Source organism: Balaenoptera ricei, chromosome 11 (genome assembly GCF_028023285.1).
Source record: "Balaenoptera ricei isolate mBalRic1 chromosome 11, mBalRic1.hap2, whole genome shotgun sequence".
Lineage (NCBI taxonomy): Eukaryota > Metazoa > Chordata > Mammalia > Artiodactyla > Balaenopteridae > Balaenoptera > Balaenoptera ricei.
Window position 1 is genome coordinate 75468180 of NC_082649.1, and position 16829 is coordinate 75485008.

The 16829-nt window shown below is 49.6% G+C and overlaps 2 protein-coding genes across 5 annotated transcripts in view; both read left to right on the forward strand.

Annotated features, from left to right (window-relative positions):
- SLMAP (sarcolemma associated protein) overlaps nt 1–16829 on the forward strand; it is a 312286-nt gene that overhangs the window by 198136 nt on the left and 97321 nt on the right. The gene's annotated exons all lie outside the window — the stretch shown is intronic.
- Nucleotides 6370–16829, forward strand: part of FLNB (filamin B) — a 136967-nt gene continuing 126507 nt past the window's right edge. For all 4 annotated transcript variants that reach the window (XM_059939979.1, XM_059939980.1, XM_059939981.1 and 1 more), the window contains exon 1: nt 6370–6842. In XM_059939979.1, coding sequence (XP_059795962.1) covers nt 6551–6842 — 292 coding nt within the window. In that variant the 5' untranslated portion in view covers nt 6370–6550. The remainder of the gene's footprint in view (nt 6843–16829) is intronic.

Consider the following 16829-nt stretch of genomic DNA (forward strand, 5'->3'; position numbering starts at 1 on the left):
TTTTTTTGGCCGTGCCGCGTGGCATGTGGGATCTTACTTCCCTGACCAGGGATAGAACCTGTGCCCCCTGCATTGGAAGCACGGAGCCTTGACCACTGGACCGCCAGGGAAGTCCGAGCAGTCAGTTTCTTGGGGGCTGTATTATGGGCTAAGATTCAGGTGACGCACTAACAAATCACTAGGTCTCAGGGCGACACACATCTCTGACCAAGGACTAAGCTGACAGACCACGGACCTGAGAGAATCGTCGCCTAGCTGGACTCTGGCATGGTGGCACAGCCTAGAGTTGCTCCTAGTGCCGAAGAGGGGAATGTTCTAGTTTCCCCCAGAGGAGGCCATTTCCCTCTGAGCACTGGTTACCACAGGTCTGTCCCGTGTGGAAACCTGAGTTAACTGGCACTGTGTTTTGATCTAGTTCAGTGCTGTTTGGGTTCCCCTTCTAGACTAGCACCCTAGTAGGCTGCCTGGCTGATCAACTCTGTGCATATATTAACGTGTACTAGTGTTATTATTATTTTTAATGTGTATACAAATTGAATCATACAAATTCATATTGATCTGTAACTTGCTTTTCTTTTTCCCCACATAACAATAAGTTCTGAGATCCTTTTACATCAGCCTATGTAGATCCATCACATCCCTTTGTAAAAAGTGCCAAGGTGGTCCACCAGATGGATGTACTGTGATGTGGGACTTAGCAACTTTAACGAGCACATGAATCGCCGTGGGGATCTCGTTAAACTGCAGCTTTGGATTCAGCAGGTCCAGGGTGGCACCTGAGGTCTGCACACCCCCAGGTACTGCCCGAGCTGCTGGCGGGACCACACTGTGAGGAGCAAGGCTACAGTGCATGTGAGGGACCCACCAGTGAGGGGCACGTGGCTGTTAGAAACAGTGCAATAAACATCCTCGAATATCCAAAAGGAGCCCTAGAGAAGGCTTTAGAGTCAGAAGACTCTAAAGAAATGTTGAGCTCTGACCCTGACGCTAACCATGTGGCCTGGAGCTTCCTGCCCGGCAATTCAGTGCCTCCACTCTCTTAGACCCAGGGGATAAACAGTCCCTGTCCTTGAGTGCTCTGAGAGTAATACTACTAATCCTGGCCCGAGGAGCAGTGGGGGCGGAGGGAGTGGATGAGATAAGGATGGAAAAGGGCTTTGTCAGCTGTCCAGCCATCCACAAAGGGGCAGTTCTGTTCCAGTTGGAAGGCAGACTGGGCTTTCCAGGTGAGCAGCGGCTAGACAGGGTTTTCTTTAGCTGAAAAGTGCCCTGTGGCATTTGTCTGCACTTTAAAAAAACAAACCAGACCTAACACATAAATCTTCCAGAGAAGCCAAAGCCAGACTGTGTGGAGGAAGAGGGCCCAGTCATTTGCAAACTAATTTTTCTTTTTTTTTTTTTTTGGTGATTCCAGCAAGTCTGGGGTGGAATATGGGGCAGTGAGTTCCACCTTGGGCTGGGAAGGGAAGGCCTCGAGGGAGGAAGCCAAGGTCCTCAGCAAACCCTGACTCCCGCACCTGCTGAATGAACAACACAGATGTCCAGTGGATAGTGGCCACTGCCTTCATTCCTTTGCCATCGCTGGACAAACTGTGCTCCTGGAAGTCAGGGCTGTGGGCTCTGAGAGCCTGATGAGCTTAGAGACTCAGAACTGGCCTCTGGAGTTGGTGAGACCAGGGTTTGAATCCAGAATCTGACACCTAATTCCCAAGGGACTCTGAGAAGGTGAACTGATTTTTTTTTTTTTTTTTTGCTGCCTCAATTTCCCTACTTGTAATATGGGGCTGATAACAATAGCACCAAGCTCACAGTGTTCTTGAGACGATTAAAAAAGAACTCACAGACATGCTTAGCTCAGTACCTAGCACTAGGAAGCGGCCAGTCACTACAGCTGTAGGATCAAAGGAGAGAATAGAGCTAAAACCACAGTCACGTAGCCCATTGTGTGAATCCAGTAAAGAATGGCTTTCATGATCACTGCTCTGCCCATTTTGATTTCCACCTTAGGAGGTGGGTGAGTGGGAGAGCTGGGGTGAAGATCTGCGCCTCCTCCCAGCAGCCGCCACCTAATCTCAGGGCAGGGCTGGCTAGTGGGGCCCCTGCAAAATGCCACTGCCTTTTGCCACCTTTTTGGGGGAAGGCCAGATCTCCCAGCAGCCCTCCCCCCTCTCCCCACCAGAGTGGGCTTCCTTCCAGCACCGCACTCACATGGTCCCAGGACCTTTGCAGGCGGGGCCGGCAGTGGAGGGTGAACCCTCCCACTTCTCCAGGGAGCTGCTAAGAGAACCAGCTCCTCTTTCTCTAGGGGGTGGAGACAGAGTAAATATTCTCGTTTACATTTTGCTCTCTTCCTTTCTGGCAGGGTGTGGACACTGGTGTAAAATTACAGCTGAGAAGGGCCCTGCCCTGGGGGAAAGATGCATCTGGGGAGAACAAAAATTTATTTTTCAAGTCCTGGTTCTTCGTCTTCGCCTCTGTTCCCTTTGGAAAGCAGGCTTCTAAACCTGGAACTTTCAGTCTTCCTCTTTGACGTGCACTCACATTGTCACATAATCATGACAATAATAGCAGTATCAGCTCTCTCAGCTGACACGTACATGCTAAGTGCTATACATCTAGTTTCCCATTTGTCAGAAACTCCTAGGAGGTACGTTGTTAATGTAGATTACAGGTAAGGAAATAAAGTCAGGGGCAGCTGCAGGTCCCTGCTCTTAATCATGACTACTGCCTCTCTTAGGCTTTACTTAGTATCCAGTCTCTGTCACTCTGTGACCTTAGGCATATGACTACTCCTCTCAGCCTCAGTTTCCTTACCTGTAAAATGGGGATAATAACAATACCTCCTGGAGTTGTTGTGATGATTAAATGAGAATAACGCTACTTAAGAAGCAGAAGCCTCTGTTATTCTTATTACTATTACAACTATACTACCATTATTATTATTACACCTCTTTTTTTTTTTTTTAATTTATTTGGTTACATTGGGTCTCAGTTGTGGCAGGCAGACTCCTTAGTTGTGGCTCGCCAGCTCCTTAGTTGTGGCATGCGAACTCTTAGTTACGGTATGCACGTGGGATCTAGCTCCCAGACCAGGGGTGGAAACTGGGAAGCTCCCTTTTACTTTTTAAAGGGTACTTAATAACTCTTTGGTATCATTAGAACATTTAAGTTACAGTGTGGCTCTCATCATACTTATGTTGGACAGTGCAGGCTCTGTTAGGTCTTAAACCCCTTGCATCTTGCAAGGGGACAGAGATGACAGTTGCCCTCCTTCAGCCAGTGAAAACAGCAAGTAAACTTCAGCATAAAACAAGCATTGGGACCACACAAGCTGTGAGAGTGAGGGGACTGGGGGATGGGCACGCTTTTTCCAAGTTGGAGGGGAGAGATGAGAGCACTCTTGACGGAGGGACTGCCTGAGCAAAGGCCTGGAGGTGGGATTGGAGGAACTTCTGCACACGTGCCTGGGTAGAAGGGCTCCTTCCAATCCTACTCCCATGGGCTGACCTGGCAAATCGCACAACTTTGAGAAGCAGGCTCACCATGCTCCAACCTTCCACCCGATGTTTATCTTCAGGTACAGGTAGACTCTTCCTTGTGGATGTCTGTGAATTTGCTGTTGTCTTGTCAGGTCCATCCTGACATGTAGGGGTTACTGCTCTACTTATGTTTTCTTGGTCAGTTCATTCTGACTGGGATCTCGCGGGGCTGGAACAGATTGGTGTCAACGTCTGTGGGTAACAGACATGGAGAGGAGCCTTGGCTTCTTACAGAGGCAGACTGGAGTCTGGGAAAATGCAGCTAATTCTAGATTTTTCAGGGTCTGGTTGAGAAGTCTCTGGTAATTTTGCCCAGTTTTCAGTTACATTTATTGAGCGCTGATGGTGTTCCAGGCACTGTGCTAAGAGTTTTGCCTGCATTATTTAATAACCCCAGGAGCTGACGTGTTGGCTCCATTTCCTGGATGAGAAAACAGGCTTGCTGAGGTTATTTGTTCAAGGTCATCGAGCCAGGATAGCCAGAATTCACACCTTCACACCGAAAGCCTGAGCCTTTCGCTTCTCTACACTCTTCCATTCTGGATGGTTCTACCAAGAAGAGATCAAAGAAGCCTAGGAAAAAATTTAGAAAACAGATTGGGTGTTTGAAGTGAAGGCCTTGTCAGCAAAACCGTGGAATGCATTGGCTAAAACGCTCCCTGCAGAAATGCCTGCCCTGAGTTGTTCAGCCCTCATCTTTTATCACATATTGATAAAGAGCCATTTGAAGACCTTGTCTGCTTCCTCTCCTTGTCACCAAAGCCACTGACCACCCTCCTCCACCAAGGTTGCTGAATCCCCTTCACTCCTCATAAACTGCTTCCTAGAGAGCTCTTAAGTGTCTTCTGATTGACTGGAGAGATTCACCAGCTTCATCCTAAGACAGGGATGTCTCAGCTCAGAGTGAAGTGGACTGGATATTTAGATGCAGAACTTATTTAGTTATGTGTCAAGACCTGGTGAAAACAGAAATATCTCCTAAGAAAGGAGAACCTTAGTACATTATCAGCTGCCGAGTGAGCTGAGTTGATCACATTAGCTCCAGTCTCACCTAGCAGGGAGGAGGTCCCCTTCAGAGTGAGACGCTGGCTGATAAGTTTTGACGGATGCCTTTGGATGGAGGAAAGCATGAGGAACCAGAAGCCTTGGGCATGGGGTAAGTAAGATTACCTGAACTGCCTCTAGTGAATCTGCTGCTCAGATTGTGTGGACAAAGGCAAGGCCCAGGCTGGGAACAGCATGGGGGCTTTTAGGCATAGTACAGACTTGGGCGTTAAACCCAGGTACAAGTCCAGCTTTGTCTAGTCCTTACCCGCTGACCTCCAGCAAATGTCTTCGCTTAACCACTAAGGAGGGGAATGAGACTTCAAATAGTTACTGATCCCAACAATGGGCCAGGGCCAGGCAATACTGTCTTTCCCCCAAGGCGGTTTTGAGCATTTCCAGTCAGTGAGGCAATCTGTCTGAAGAAAGCACTTCACCTTGTATACAAATGACCTGTTACAGAATGTCACCACAAATCTGCTGACTTCTCCTAGGGCTGAAAGCCCTTGATATGTATTCATCCTGCCCACCCCCTCTTCCCAGCTGGGTCCTTGAAAGAATTAGAGGAAGATGTGACTGTGGAGAACCTGAGAGATGACAGCATGAGAAAGACTCCGCCTGATGTTTCTGGTTTTGAAGTTGGAGGAATAGGCCTCAGCCAAGGAATTTGGGAAGCTTCTAGAAGTTGGAAAAGGCAAAGAAATGGGTTCTTCCCTAGAGCCTCCAGAAAGGAATGCATCCTGCCAGTGCTTTGATTTTAGCTCAGTGAGACCTGTGAGGGACTTTAAACTACAGATAATAATGTGTTTTTTTTGTTTTGTTTTTTTTAAGTTTATTTATTTATTTTTGGCGGCGTTGGGTCTTCATTGCTGCGCGTGGGTTTTCTCTGCGGGTCTCTCATCGTGGTGGCCTCTCCCGTTGCGGAGCATGGGCTCTAGGTGCAAGGGGTTCAGTAGTTGTGGCACACGGGCTTAGTTGCTCTGCAGCACGTGGGATCCTCCCGGACCAGGGCTCGAACCTGTGTCCCCTGCATTGGCAGGCGGATTCTTAACCACTGTGCCACCAGGGAAGTGCCAACAATGTGTGGTATTTTTAAAGACAAAGTTTTGGTAATTTGTTACAGCAGCATTAGGAAACTAATATACGTGGCAAATTGTTGTTCATTTCTATCACTACCATTAAGCTGTCTGTGATAGTTGATTTATACTTTTCTCTTCTATTAGTCTATGAACTCCTCAAGGTTAAGTTATAAATTTTTCTTATTTACCATTGGTTGGGAGGCGCTAAGAAGGCTGGCATACAGTAGGCACTCAATAAATGCTATGAATATTATAATTCATATGAGTTTAGTTAAGATGAAATGTAAGATGTCCATTTCCTTCACGGTGTCCCCAGTGCCTAACACAGAGCCTGGCACACAGCAGGAGCTCAATAAAAGCCCTTATTGAACCTTACTGAACCTGTAGGTGGATGAAATACCCCTCCCCGCCAACCCCTCCCCCGTGACCCAGGCGGCCGTCCCTGCCCATTCTGTTCAGGTTCCTACCTCTGCACATCCCCTCACTCTGGGACCGGGTGACCCTCTCCTTGCGGGTCTCCCGCTTAGCTTCCTTTAGCGGAGGCTGTGAGCACAGAGCTCGGGGTCCCGGGACGCCTTGCAGTTCGTGGGACGCAGTGCCCGTTTTGAGCGGCAGGGGGCGAGCGTGGCCCGGGAACTCCCGCCAGAGGGTTGGGACGGGGCGGGGCTTCAGGGGCGGGTCGGCTCAATGCGCAGACGCGGGGCCAGACGCCTCGCGCGGCCACGGGCAGGCGAGCGCAGAGCAGCCCCGGCCGCGGCTTCGGAAGCAGCGAGTTCGAGCCCCGCTCCCGCTCCCGCTCCCCTTCGGTTTTTCGCTTCCCCGGCCCTTGGGCCTCCCTACGCCCGTCCCCGGTAGCTCGCTGTGCATATTGCTCTCTCCGCCGCCAGTATGCCGGTGACCGAGAAGGACCTGGCGGAGGACGCGCCGTGGAAGAAGATCCAGCAGAACACGTTCACGCGTTGGTGCAACGAGCACCTCAAGTGCGTGAACAAACGCATAGGGAACCTGCAGACCGACCTGAGCGACGGGCTGCGGCTCATCGCGCTGCTGGAGGTGCTCAGCCAAAAGCACATGTACCGCAAGTACCACCAGCGGCCCACCTTCCGCCAGATGCAGCTCGAGAACGTGTCCGTGGCGCTCGAGTTCCTGGACCGTGAGAACATCAAGCTCGTGTCCATCGGTGAGTGCCCTGGCCGGGCCAGGCGCCGGCGGTGTACACCTCGCGCCCCCGCGCGTGCGCCCCCGCGGGGGCTGAAGCTCCCTGTCGCGCGACCCCACGGCGCCCAGCAGCCGCGGGCTGAGTGTGGGCTCCGAGGCCGGGGGACGTCGTCCCCGAGGGATGAGGACAAAGGGAGCCTAGGCCCCCTCCTGGGAGCCATCCCCTGGGGTGCTGCTGTCGTGTGAGAGTTCCGCGCCGTGCGTCCTGGCAGTGCGTCTCTGGGGGGCGGTGGGTTGAAGGTTCGGGCTGGGGCCGCACGGGGAGAGGTGGGGCTGTGGCATTTCTCTGCACCTGGGGTGCCCCTGCGGGAGCTGGGGGACTGGAGACCTCTAGTCCGCCGTCCCTGGGGCTGGGGCCTTAGTCAGACGCTCTCCGGAGTGCTCGCCCAGCTGCGCCCAGGCCGCTGTGCTCGGCGGCCGCGGAATGGGCGTTGGCTCGGAGGCCAGGTAGGGAGGGATGGGGAGGGACTGTTCTCTGAACCTGGGGCCCTCCCGCCAGGTGGAGATGGGGACCTCGCCGTCGCCGAAAGGGGTGGGGGCCCCGAGGTGGGAAGGGGAGCCTCGGGGGGTGTGTGTCTTCCTCGCTGCCTCTGCTCCCAGCTCAGCTCTGGCTCCGCGCAGCGGCTGAGCCCGCTGTTACCGCTGAAGGTGTAATTTAGAGATGGTGGTGGTCACAGTAACTGCCGCCTTGTAGGGAGTCCCAGCTAGTGCGCGCCGTGTGCCAGCAGCCTTCTAACAGGCTTCCAACAGCCTTACCTCGGTCCTTACACATGCTGCGAGCTGGGGCGTCGTTAGACCCATTTTACAGACAAGGAGGTCCAGAGGGTTAATGGGCTTGCCCAAGCTAGCGAGGGTCTAGCTGAGAATTGAAGGAAGTGTGTGACAATTAAAGGAGACTTTGCCTTCCTCTCCCCGCCCTCCCCACACCAGGATCTTCCTGAGAGGAGGGAGGGAGTTGGTGTCGGGTTCCTCTCCCCCTGGAACTGGGGAGGAAGAATGAGGGTGAGGTCCCACTATGACCTGGGCTGGTTGAGGACTTCGGGAAGGGTCACAAGGCTGCTGAGGGTGGAGGCTGTGACGGGAGGGGCAGGGGGTGTGTAGTGTGTGAGTGTGCAGAGTGTGTGTGCAGAGCATGTAAGTGCAGAGAATGTGTGTGCACCTACATTGTGTGTGTGTGTTCTGCTAGGTGAGCCTCTTGCCAGGGAGGAGTTGGCCCAGGCCTGGGTCTCAGGTCTGTTCCTGAGGAATCCAGGCCTTAGAGTGACCCCCTGACAGGAAGAAAGGGCCATGGGTGTGGCTGCTGGGACTTTCTCCTGCCTAAAACGGGTTCCCTCTAGGCTGAGCCTCCTCCGTCCTCTCCCCCGCCCTCCCCCACACCTGTCCTGGCAGGTGGGGCTGCTTCCTGGGTCCAGGCAGCTGCCACCGCCCTGTCAGCCTCCCCATCGAGGGCAGCTTCTCTGCAGAGGGAAGCCGTGTGGCACGCCGTCTTCTTTTGTGGGCCCATCTCGTGTAACGAGGGAAGGAGAACCTCAGATTTCTGTTGGAATTCTTTCCTTTGCAGAAACCAGCTTTCCCTCGGAGGAATCTCAAGGGCTGACTGGGCTCAACTCGGATCTCTTCTTTGCTTTAAAACTGTGTATTTATTTAATTAACTGAACAAAGAAACTTAAAGTAAACCAGGAGTATCCAAACATGACATGAAATCTCTTTAAAACACAAAACAAAACAGACAAAACCCAAACCACAGCACCAGAAAACCCTGGACTGCCTAATTTGGCAACTGTTTACAGAGGTTGCAGCTGCCTCCAGCATGGCTTCCCATCAGTGCCCCAAAATTGGGGGTCTCATTCTAGACTTTTTCTGGTCCCTTACATTTTCCTCCTTGATCCTCATGATCTTCATTCCTGAACCCACCCAGGCCCTAGCGTCTTCCATCGTCCTGACATGCCAGGGTTAGCCTCTCCTTCCCTGGTTGTGGCCTGTGGACTTTTGGCAGCTTCTTGCTGTGGATCTCTTCCCACGATAATTTACATCGTTTTATTTTATTTTTTCTTTTTAAATAATTTTTTGGATCATATTCTCCAGGGTGACATTCATGGGTCAAAGGTTGTGGCCACATTTATGACTCCCGTCATTGGCTGCCTAATTGTTCTCCAGAAAGACCTTACAACAAACAGGTTTTCCAGCCTCTGGAAGCTGGAGGGAAACTTGCCAAGTGCCAGGACTCCGGAGCAGGTAATGCCTGAGGCCTCTTCCCTCTGCTCCTGAGGCTATGCTGGGTAAAGTCCCTTCAGAAAAAATTCACATCCAGCGTGGACTTCAGTTCAAGCTTTCACTGCCTATGCTGTGTTACATTGTGCTGACTGTGACACGCGCTCCAATTTGGGGGCACCCACTCGGTGTTAAGCGTGTTCTGTTGCTCACCCACCCCATTGATCACCACCCTGAATCCTCGAGTTCTGGTTTCCTTGTCTATATGATGATCTGCTTTTAGCAAGTCCCTGGGAGGGTTAAGGGCTTGCCCCAGTCCTGGCCAAGTGCTTAGAAAATGTTTGTTGTTATTACTGTGGTGGTTGTTAGTATTATTACGTCCATTTAAAGTTGGGGAAACAGGAGTGAAGTCCCTTGTGGAGGTCACCCAGCTGGTAAACCAGGTCTGCGGAGTTGTTGAAATTGAGCCTGAACTGACCTACCTTTCAGTGTCAGAAATGAGTAAAATACAACCAGTTTCCCCCCTCAGAAAGCTCATGTTAACACCAAGTTTTGCAAGTCTGGGGTGTTGGGGTTGTGGCTGGACATCCACACGTTGAGCATCTGGCCTCGAACAAAGCAAGGCCTTAGGTGAGTGATGAGGTTAGTCCTCTGAACTGTGATGAGGGTCCGTGAGATGAGTGTCGTGTCGGGAGGTGCGCAGACTCAGTTTGCATCTTGCATCTTGTGTTGAGGTGAATTTGCTGGGGGAATGGCTGCCTTGTCTTCACTGTTTTTTTTGGTCTGTTTTTTTTGAGATTTCCTGCTACTCACAGGATAGCATTTCATTTCCATAATCTGGGAAGGTATCTTTGAACTAATACAGGGTTGTGTATACTTTGGATAACTCCCAACAGTATTTCATTGTGGGAATCATTAGAGTTGGGTATAGGCGCCAGCTGTGTGACATGAGGTGGTCAAACGTCGCCAGAGCCCCGTGGCTTTTCTGCCTAGAACTCCCTGAAAGACAGCCCTGGCTGTTCACATTTGTGACTCCTTGTAAGGTGGGCCCATCCTAGGCTCCATCCCAAAGTTAAAGTTCTTTCTTATATCCTGGGCAGTTCATAGTGAGGCCTCAGCATATTTTAATTCTAGTTGTCTGCCAGGAGCTGGCAGGTTTATTTATTTGTTTTTCCAAAAGCCTTTCTGCAGCACAGCCAACTTGGAGAAGAAGGGGTCTCCCAGCCCAAGAATGACAATCAAGGCAGGCTAGAAGTTTGGGTGGTGTGTTTTGGCTTGATCCTTTACGAAAAGGAATTCTTTCCTTTTTAAAGGATGTGGTCCGACCCTGATGTTTGCTTAAGGTACCTGTGCCAGGCCAGCACCGCAGAACGGGCGGGGTGCATGTTCCCAAGACCTCGGGTCACTGGGTGGAGTTTCCAGGGTGGTGGGTCACCCAACCACTCACCCTGTTTTCCTTCCTTTTGTCCCACCCCGACCAAAATAATGCACAAATAATCCTAAATTCTGCTCTCTCCTGTAACTACTTAGCAAATGCCACTGTGTTTTTCAGGCAATGTAGTTCATATCCAGAGAATGCTTAAAAAGTAGCAAAGTAGCATGCTTTGTCAGAATTAACAAGTTCTGGGCCATTTGCAACAAAGTAACACAGTGGTGTGAGCTAGTTAAGAGCTATGATTCTTGGTTCAAATGCTACATGCCGCTAAGTAGCTATTAAGAAATTTCTGTGCACTGGTTTCCTTATCACTTAAATGGGGATAATAACTACCTCCTTAAAAGGTTGTTATAAAAACTAAACAAGTTAATATTTTTTAAAGTGCTCTGAACAGTTCGTGGCACATAGTTGGTGCTGTGTGTTTGTTAAATAAATAAGGTGCTGTCCAGTAATAGTCTCAAAAGTCACGCTGGAGGGTTTGCACGCTGAAAGGACATTTAAAATCGGCACCACACGGGGGAGACCAGCTTGGTTGGCTAATGTTGATTCCTGTCGCTGTAATAGGGTTATGGACTGCCCAGAGGCTGTCCCCTCTTTGGAAGGGGGTGACCCCTGGTTATGTTGTGGCTGCCTCCGGGGCCCATTCACGCCAGCTTTGTTTCTGAGAGGTGGACGGGAGCTCGGAGTGGCTGGTCATTCCAGCCTCCCACCCGTTCAGGAATCTCTGGGCCAAATCATTTCCAGATGGCAGTTGGGCCTCTGCAGGCTCCTCCAGCACCGGTGGGGCCAGCATGCCAGTCAGCAGCTGCCTTCATTCTTGGAGAGTCTGTACTCAAGGAGAGCTTTGATTTGGAGCCAAATTATGTCTCCTGGGCACTCCCCCTTCACCCTCCACCCGGGGAGGAGGGTCCTCGTTCTGTGCTGTGAGGCCGTGTCATGGGTTAGTTAAGGATGGCTGCCTTGCTCCTTGGGCAGCGGATGCTCAGGTTCGGAACCTTTGGGCCCTGCTTGTAGTGGCTGCATGGCCAGGGTACCTCGTCATCCTGCTTTCTCTATAAGCAGCCTTCGGGTCAGCACATACCCGAAGCTAGTATAGGCTGAAGCTAGAGTGCCAGGATTCTAATCCCCACTCTGCCCCCTAACAGCTGTGCAACTCTGGTCCACTGCATTAATCTTTCTGCCCCTCAGTTTCCCCATCTGTAAAATGGAGGAGAATAATAGTTCCTATCTTAGCGTTGCTGAGAGCATTATATTTGATTTGGTTAAGTTATAGCATAATGCTGGCATTGTCATTATTAGTATAATGGACTCTGTCTTCCGTCTATCCTCTGGCCAGTCCTGCCACTGTCGTATGGTGTGTTAGCTATTCCCTTCCCCCAGCTTGGAACCTCTAATGAATGTGCCCCCCAAGATTCTTTTTTTCTTCCTTTTCTCATTCAACAAGACTATGAAAGATAAACTCTGAGCCAGGCTCAGTGCTAGGGCCACAGGAATAATGCGAGTCATGTCTCCGGTTGCCTTACACACTGCTTAACACAGAGGAGAGACAAGTCACCAGGGAGTGTCCTTCTCAAACTTTCAGGCACACGTGAATCATCTGGGAACTTTAAAATGTTGGTCTGTTAAAAATGTCGGTCTGATTCACTAGATTAGGGGTGAAGCCTGGATTCTGCTCTTCCAGGGAGCTCCTAGTTGCTGTTTGTGGACCACCCTGTGAGTAGCAAGGATTGAGATGACAAGCCCTCTGGGGAGGAAGAGCACCTTCCCTCAGGCTGAACTGGGCTGTCTGGAGGGCTTCCTGGAGGAAGGGGCTGTTAAGCTGAGACCTAAAGCTTGACTAGAATAAGGCAGGTGAGCAGACAATTAGGCGAGCACAGGAGTAGAAGAGTGTGTCAGGTGGAGGTTGGAGGAGTGGTGGAGAGGTAGGCAGGGGCTGACTCACAAAGGGCCTTTTGAGGCTGGAGGCTGCCAATCAAGCATCTTCCTTGAGGGGGCTTGGGGTAAGGTAGGTGAACCCAGCTGAAATGGATCATCTAACCTGGGGATCTCTTCACTGTTGCTGAAGTCATTCCTGTCAGAAAAAAAATTGAGCCCTGTCCTCATATATGTACGTTTATAAGTTGTATACATATGCCACCTGTCAGTCTGTATATTAAATGTTACTGTAGTAGAGCTTAGTTTCTTTTTAGATAACAAGTCCAAACAGAAGTTTTTCCTGTGCTCCGCTGGATTATCTTGTGCACCCTTGGGGTACATATACCCTATTTGGAGGCCCCATGAGGACCTGCATGTCTACATTTTCTTTTTCTTTTTTTCCATATTGTTATTATTCTGCATTTAGGTTTCATCTTTAATTGTCCTCTGTTAAAGAGGTAGATCTAAAATTATAACCCCTTCCCCCAACAAGTTGAACCAAATGAATAAATCCAATGGAATGAGCCATTTCCATCTAAATGCGTGCTATTTCCTGCTCTTACAAAAGATTAAAATTGCCTTTCATGATATTCTATTAGAAGCCATTTTACATTACTGTTGTAAATCTAGTTCTTCATTAAACATGTTTGATAATCACCAAATTAACTCAGGTTATTGGATGGTAAACAGAAGTACTTTCTTCTTTTTGGGCTTGGAAAGTGGCCTGGAATTTATAAGGTGCCTAGCTACTTTTGAGTAAATTGAGTCCATGTTCTAGGAAGAGAGTTTATTTTGCCAGTGTTGACTTCCTCCTTTCCCCCATCATCAAAACCTGGCACAGGTGGACAGCTTGGCAAGGAGGACACCTGTGCTTCTCTGCATATTCCTTGGCTATTCTTGGTACCAAGAATGCACACGATGATGCCATTTGTGTACCAAATGTCAGTGTGTGCACACGCATCCTCTAACATATTCAGTAGTATCTAGCGTTTCCCCATGCCTACTGTGTGCTAAGCATTGTTCTGAGTGCCATACCTTTATTACTTCTAATCCTTATTATGAACCCTGCAAAGTGAGTGGCTTTATATCTATTTCCATTTTATACGTGAGAAAACTGAGGCTCAAATATGCCTCACTTCACATGCCAGGCATGATGCTTGCCTGCATTAAACTGTACAGTGTTTTTTTAAATTTTTTTTTTTAATGTTGAAGTTGGGTTCCACACTTGTGAAGGAAAATTGATACCTTGTAGTGAGAGATTTTCTACTACTTTAGTCCTGTTCATTTTTATTTTGCTTGAAACTAATCATTTGAACTTGATTAATGTGAAATTGAAATTTCCTTCTACAAAACAAAACCTTTGGGGGCCGATTTGCTTCACTTTTTTCCGGTACCATAGAGCTTAAATGGGGGTCTTCTTTCCAGTTCTGGAGACAGCTCTCTTGTTCTTCCCCTGCCTTTGTTTGGTTTCCAGGGGCAGTGATTTCACTGCAGGTTTGGACAGCAGGGACCAGCTGAAGGTCTGCTTTGGGGAGCCAGGCAGGGCTTTCTCTGCGAGGCCTGGAAGCCAGAGGTGAGGAGGAGGTGCCTCCTGGCTGCAGTCCTGGGGGGTTTGCAGTGCCCACCACTTATGGGGGTGGATGGGTGGAGTTTGTTGAGGTCCGGCTCTGCTGGGAGATCCTTGGTGACAGTCGACATTGGCACAGCTATGCTCTGTCAGCAGTGACCTCACCCCACATCGTTTCCTTCTGCTACCTGTAAACATTAACCAGCAGGAGGGTGTGTTGGGTTGTGCTGGCCACTGAGTAGAAGCTTTCTTTCCCGGCTGGCACTCGACCTTTATCAGTCTGGCAGCCCGGTTACAAATGGCTGCCTGCTTCCAATCCAAGCCAGCGGCTCCCACTCACGTTCAGGGAGACTTGTGGGCAGGCCCCTTGCCGTGCACCGCGGCACCGAGCTGTGTGCTTCAGGGCTGCACTTGTATCCCCAAGGGCTTCTCCTGCAGCGCAGCTCCTGAGAGAGCAAGCTGGTCTGGCCGGCCGTCTCGGAGCTCAGCCTCCCCAGAAATTGCAGGGCTGGCTTGTTGAAAGGTCTGGGCGTTAACACAACACTCCTGTTCTCCGTCTCTGAAGGCCCTTTATGCTGGCATGAATTCCTTTTCTCATGGAGATCTGAAAGCTCTTTTGACTAAATGGGTCACCTTTCTGGGTATTTTCATAAGGCTGGTCAGCTTTTGCCATGCCAGACAACTTTTCTGGAATTTCCGTTCAGATATAAAGGCAACCAAAGAGGTTGGATTATTTGGAACACTGTGGAATTTTGGCTTTCGAGCTACAGGGAAATGGGTGGGGATTGTGGCAGGGACTGTGTAAATTTGCTGCGTCCCATAAATTAAGATTTTAAGATTAGAAGAGGCAGGCAGCAGTCAGCTTTCCTCTGACAAACAGGAGTGGTGTTGCTTTCTGCCTCGTGCTGCTTGTGACCCAGGCAGCGGCAGGCCTCCCACGTAGCCTGGGGGATGAAAGGATTCTCAGTGGCTAGCATCAGATTCCTCCATCTCCCCTGCAACCCCCAAGAAAATAATCAAGTTCTTATCATGCTGGTACTGCACTGCTTGTGTGCACCTCCCTGAAGTGATTTATCAGATATTCCGGGGAAACAAGAATTATTTGGCATTCTACAGCCTGCTGGGAGCATGGCTCAACCTGGTGCTTCTTGCTCAAGAACAAAGCTATTGTTCCCTTGGTGGGGTAAAGCAGGCCAGAGGTGGCGGACCAAGCCCTGCCATCCTAGGGAACCTCAGGTGCTGAGGCCTTGGGGCTCAGACCCTACAAGGCCTTTGTGACTTGGCAGTTCTGTTAATTGAACAGAGTTCTGGGTTCTGTTTATAAGATTCCTTGTCAGAAGAGGCAGAGGCTGGAAGGCCGAGGGTATGCTGCCTGTGGGACCGGGGGCCCCTCAGTGCAGCTCCCAAGCCATCCGGGGGCAGAACCCAGAAAGTGTTCTGGGAGAAGGAACCTTGGTGGATCCTGGCCTGCAAGCACCTGGGCAATGGCTTGTCACATTTCTCATCTCCACTAAAAGAGGCAAGCTGGCACCTGAGGAATGCCTCTCCTGCTGGGGAGTCCTTTACAGGAAATGATCTAGGTGTCACATTACGCTTCCTGTGGGGCATGCATCTCTTACCATAACTGTCCCTTTTTCTTGGCACTTTTGTTTGACAGGCATGGGGAGTCACACCCGAGGTTGGAGGGCGTGAAACCCTCTCCTGGACATCCACAGCTCCCCCCTCCCCCAGTGCCATTCCATTTCATGGCTTACTAAGCTGTATTGATCTCCTGACTTGCCTGTGTTGTTCTCCCACTGGGTCACGACTGCTCCAAGGGCAGGCGCTGTATCTCTTGTTTACCTCTGGGGCTCTGAGCTTGGCTCTTAGTAGGAATATAGTAAATAATTTATCAAATAAATAAACAGCCTCTAGCATAGATGGTTTGAAGAATAAGGCTGTTACTTTGACTTGTTTGCAATATATTTGCTTTCAAAAAATGCAAAATCATAGTCCTTTGCAGCTTATAAAGAAATGGGAATTATGTGAAGTGGACAACTGGGTCTGGGGTCCCAGTAGAACACCTCGTTTTTTGGGACAGTGATGCTGAATTTAAAGAACTCAGCACTTCATAGTCATTCTTGACTTAGAACATCTATGATTTACGTCAGCGGATAGAGAACAAGGCCTTTTCTGGGTTGACATGTGAGGCTCAGAAATATGAATATAAAAGGAAGCCACTGAGAGTCACTATGACCATAGTAATAGTTTTGTTAATAATAGTGAATATATATCAAGCACCTACAGTACCAGGCATTGGGATAAATGTTTCTCAGTAATAGCTAAATGAAACCTCATCGCAACCCGGAGCAGTAGTTATTGTGGTAACCCCCATTATACAGACAAGGAAACTGAGGCATGCCCAGATCAACCAGTGAGTATGTGGCAGACTATGACTCAAACCCTCACCTGAGATTTCAGTCCCCAAAGGAAAACCATCAGCTCAGCACGTCTTCGAAAGTAGCTTCTAACAAGTTTTAAAATATTGAACAGTTGCATTTGTAGTTCTTTGTAAAAAAAAAAAAAAAAAAAAAAATTGCAAGAACATAGAGAAATATAAAGAAAAAACATCATTTGTGAAAAATCTTAACCAGTCTTTTTCTGTTTTTAGGGAGTTTTGCTTTCAGCGGCCTTTTGGTCAGAATGGGGAAGAGGGAGATGCATTTTCTCAGGAAGAAAAGAGGCTGTGGACTGGAAACGTTTTGTGAAATCGTTTTGGTCATACGGATGGTTGTAATAAGATACATCCTTGAGTTACTGCTGAGCTGTGGCCAGCATTAAAA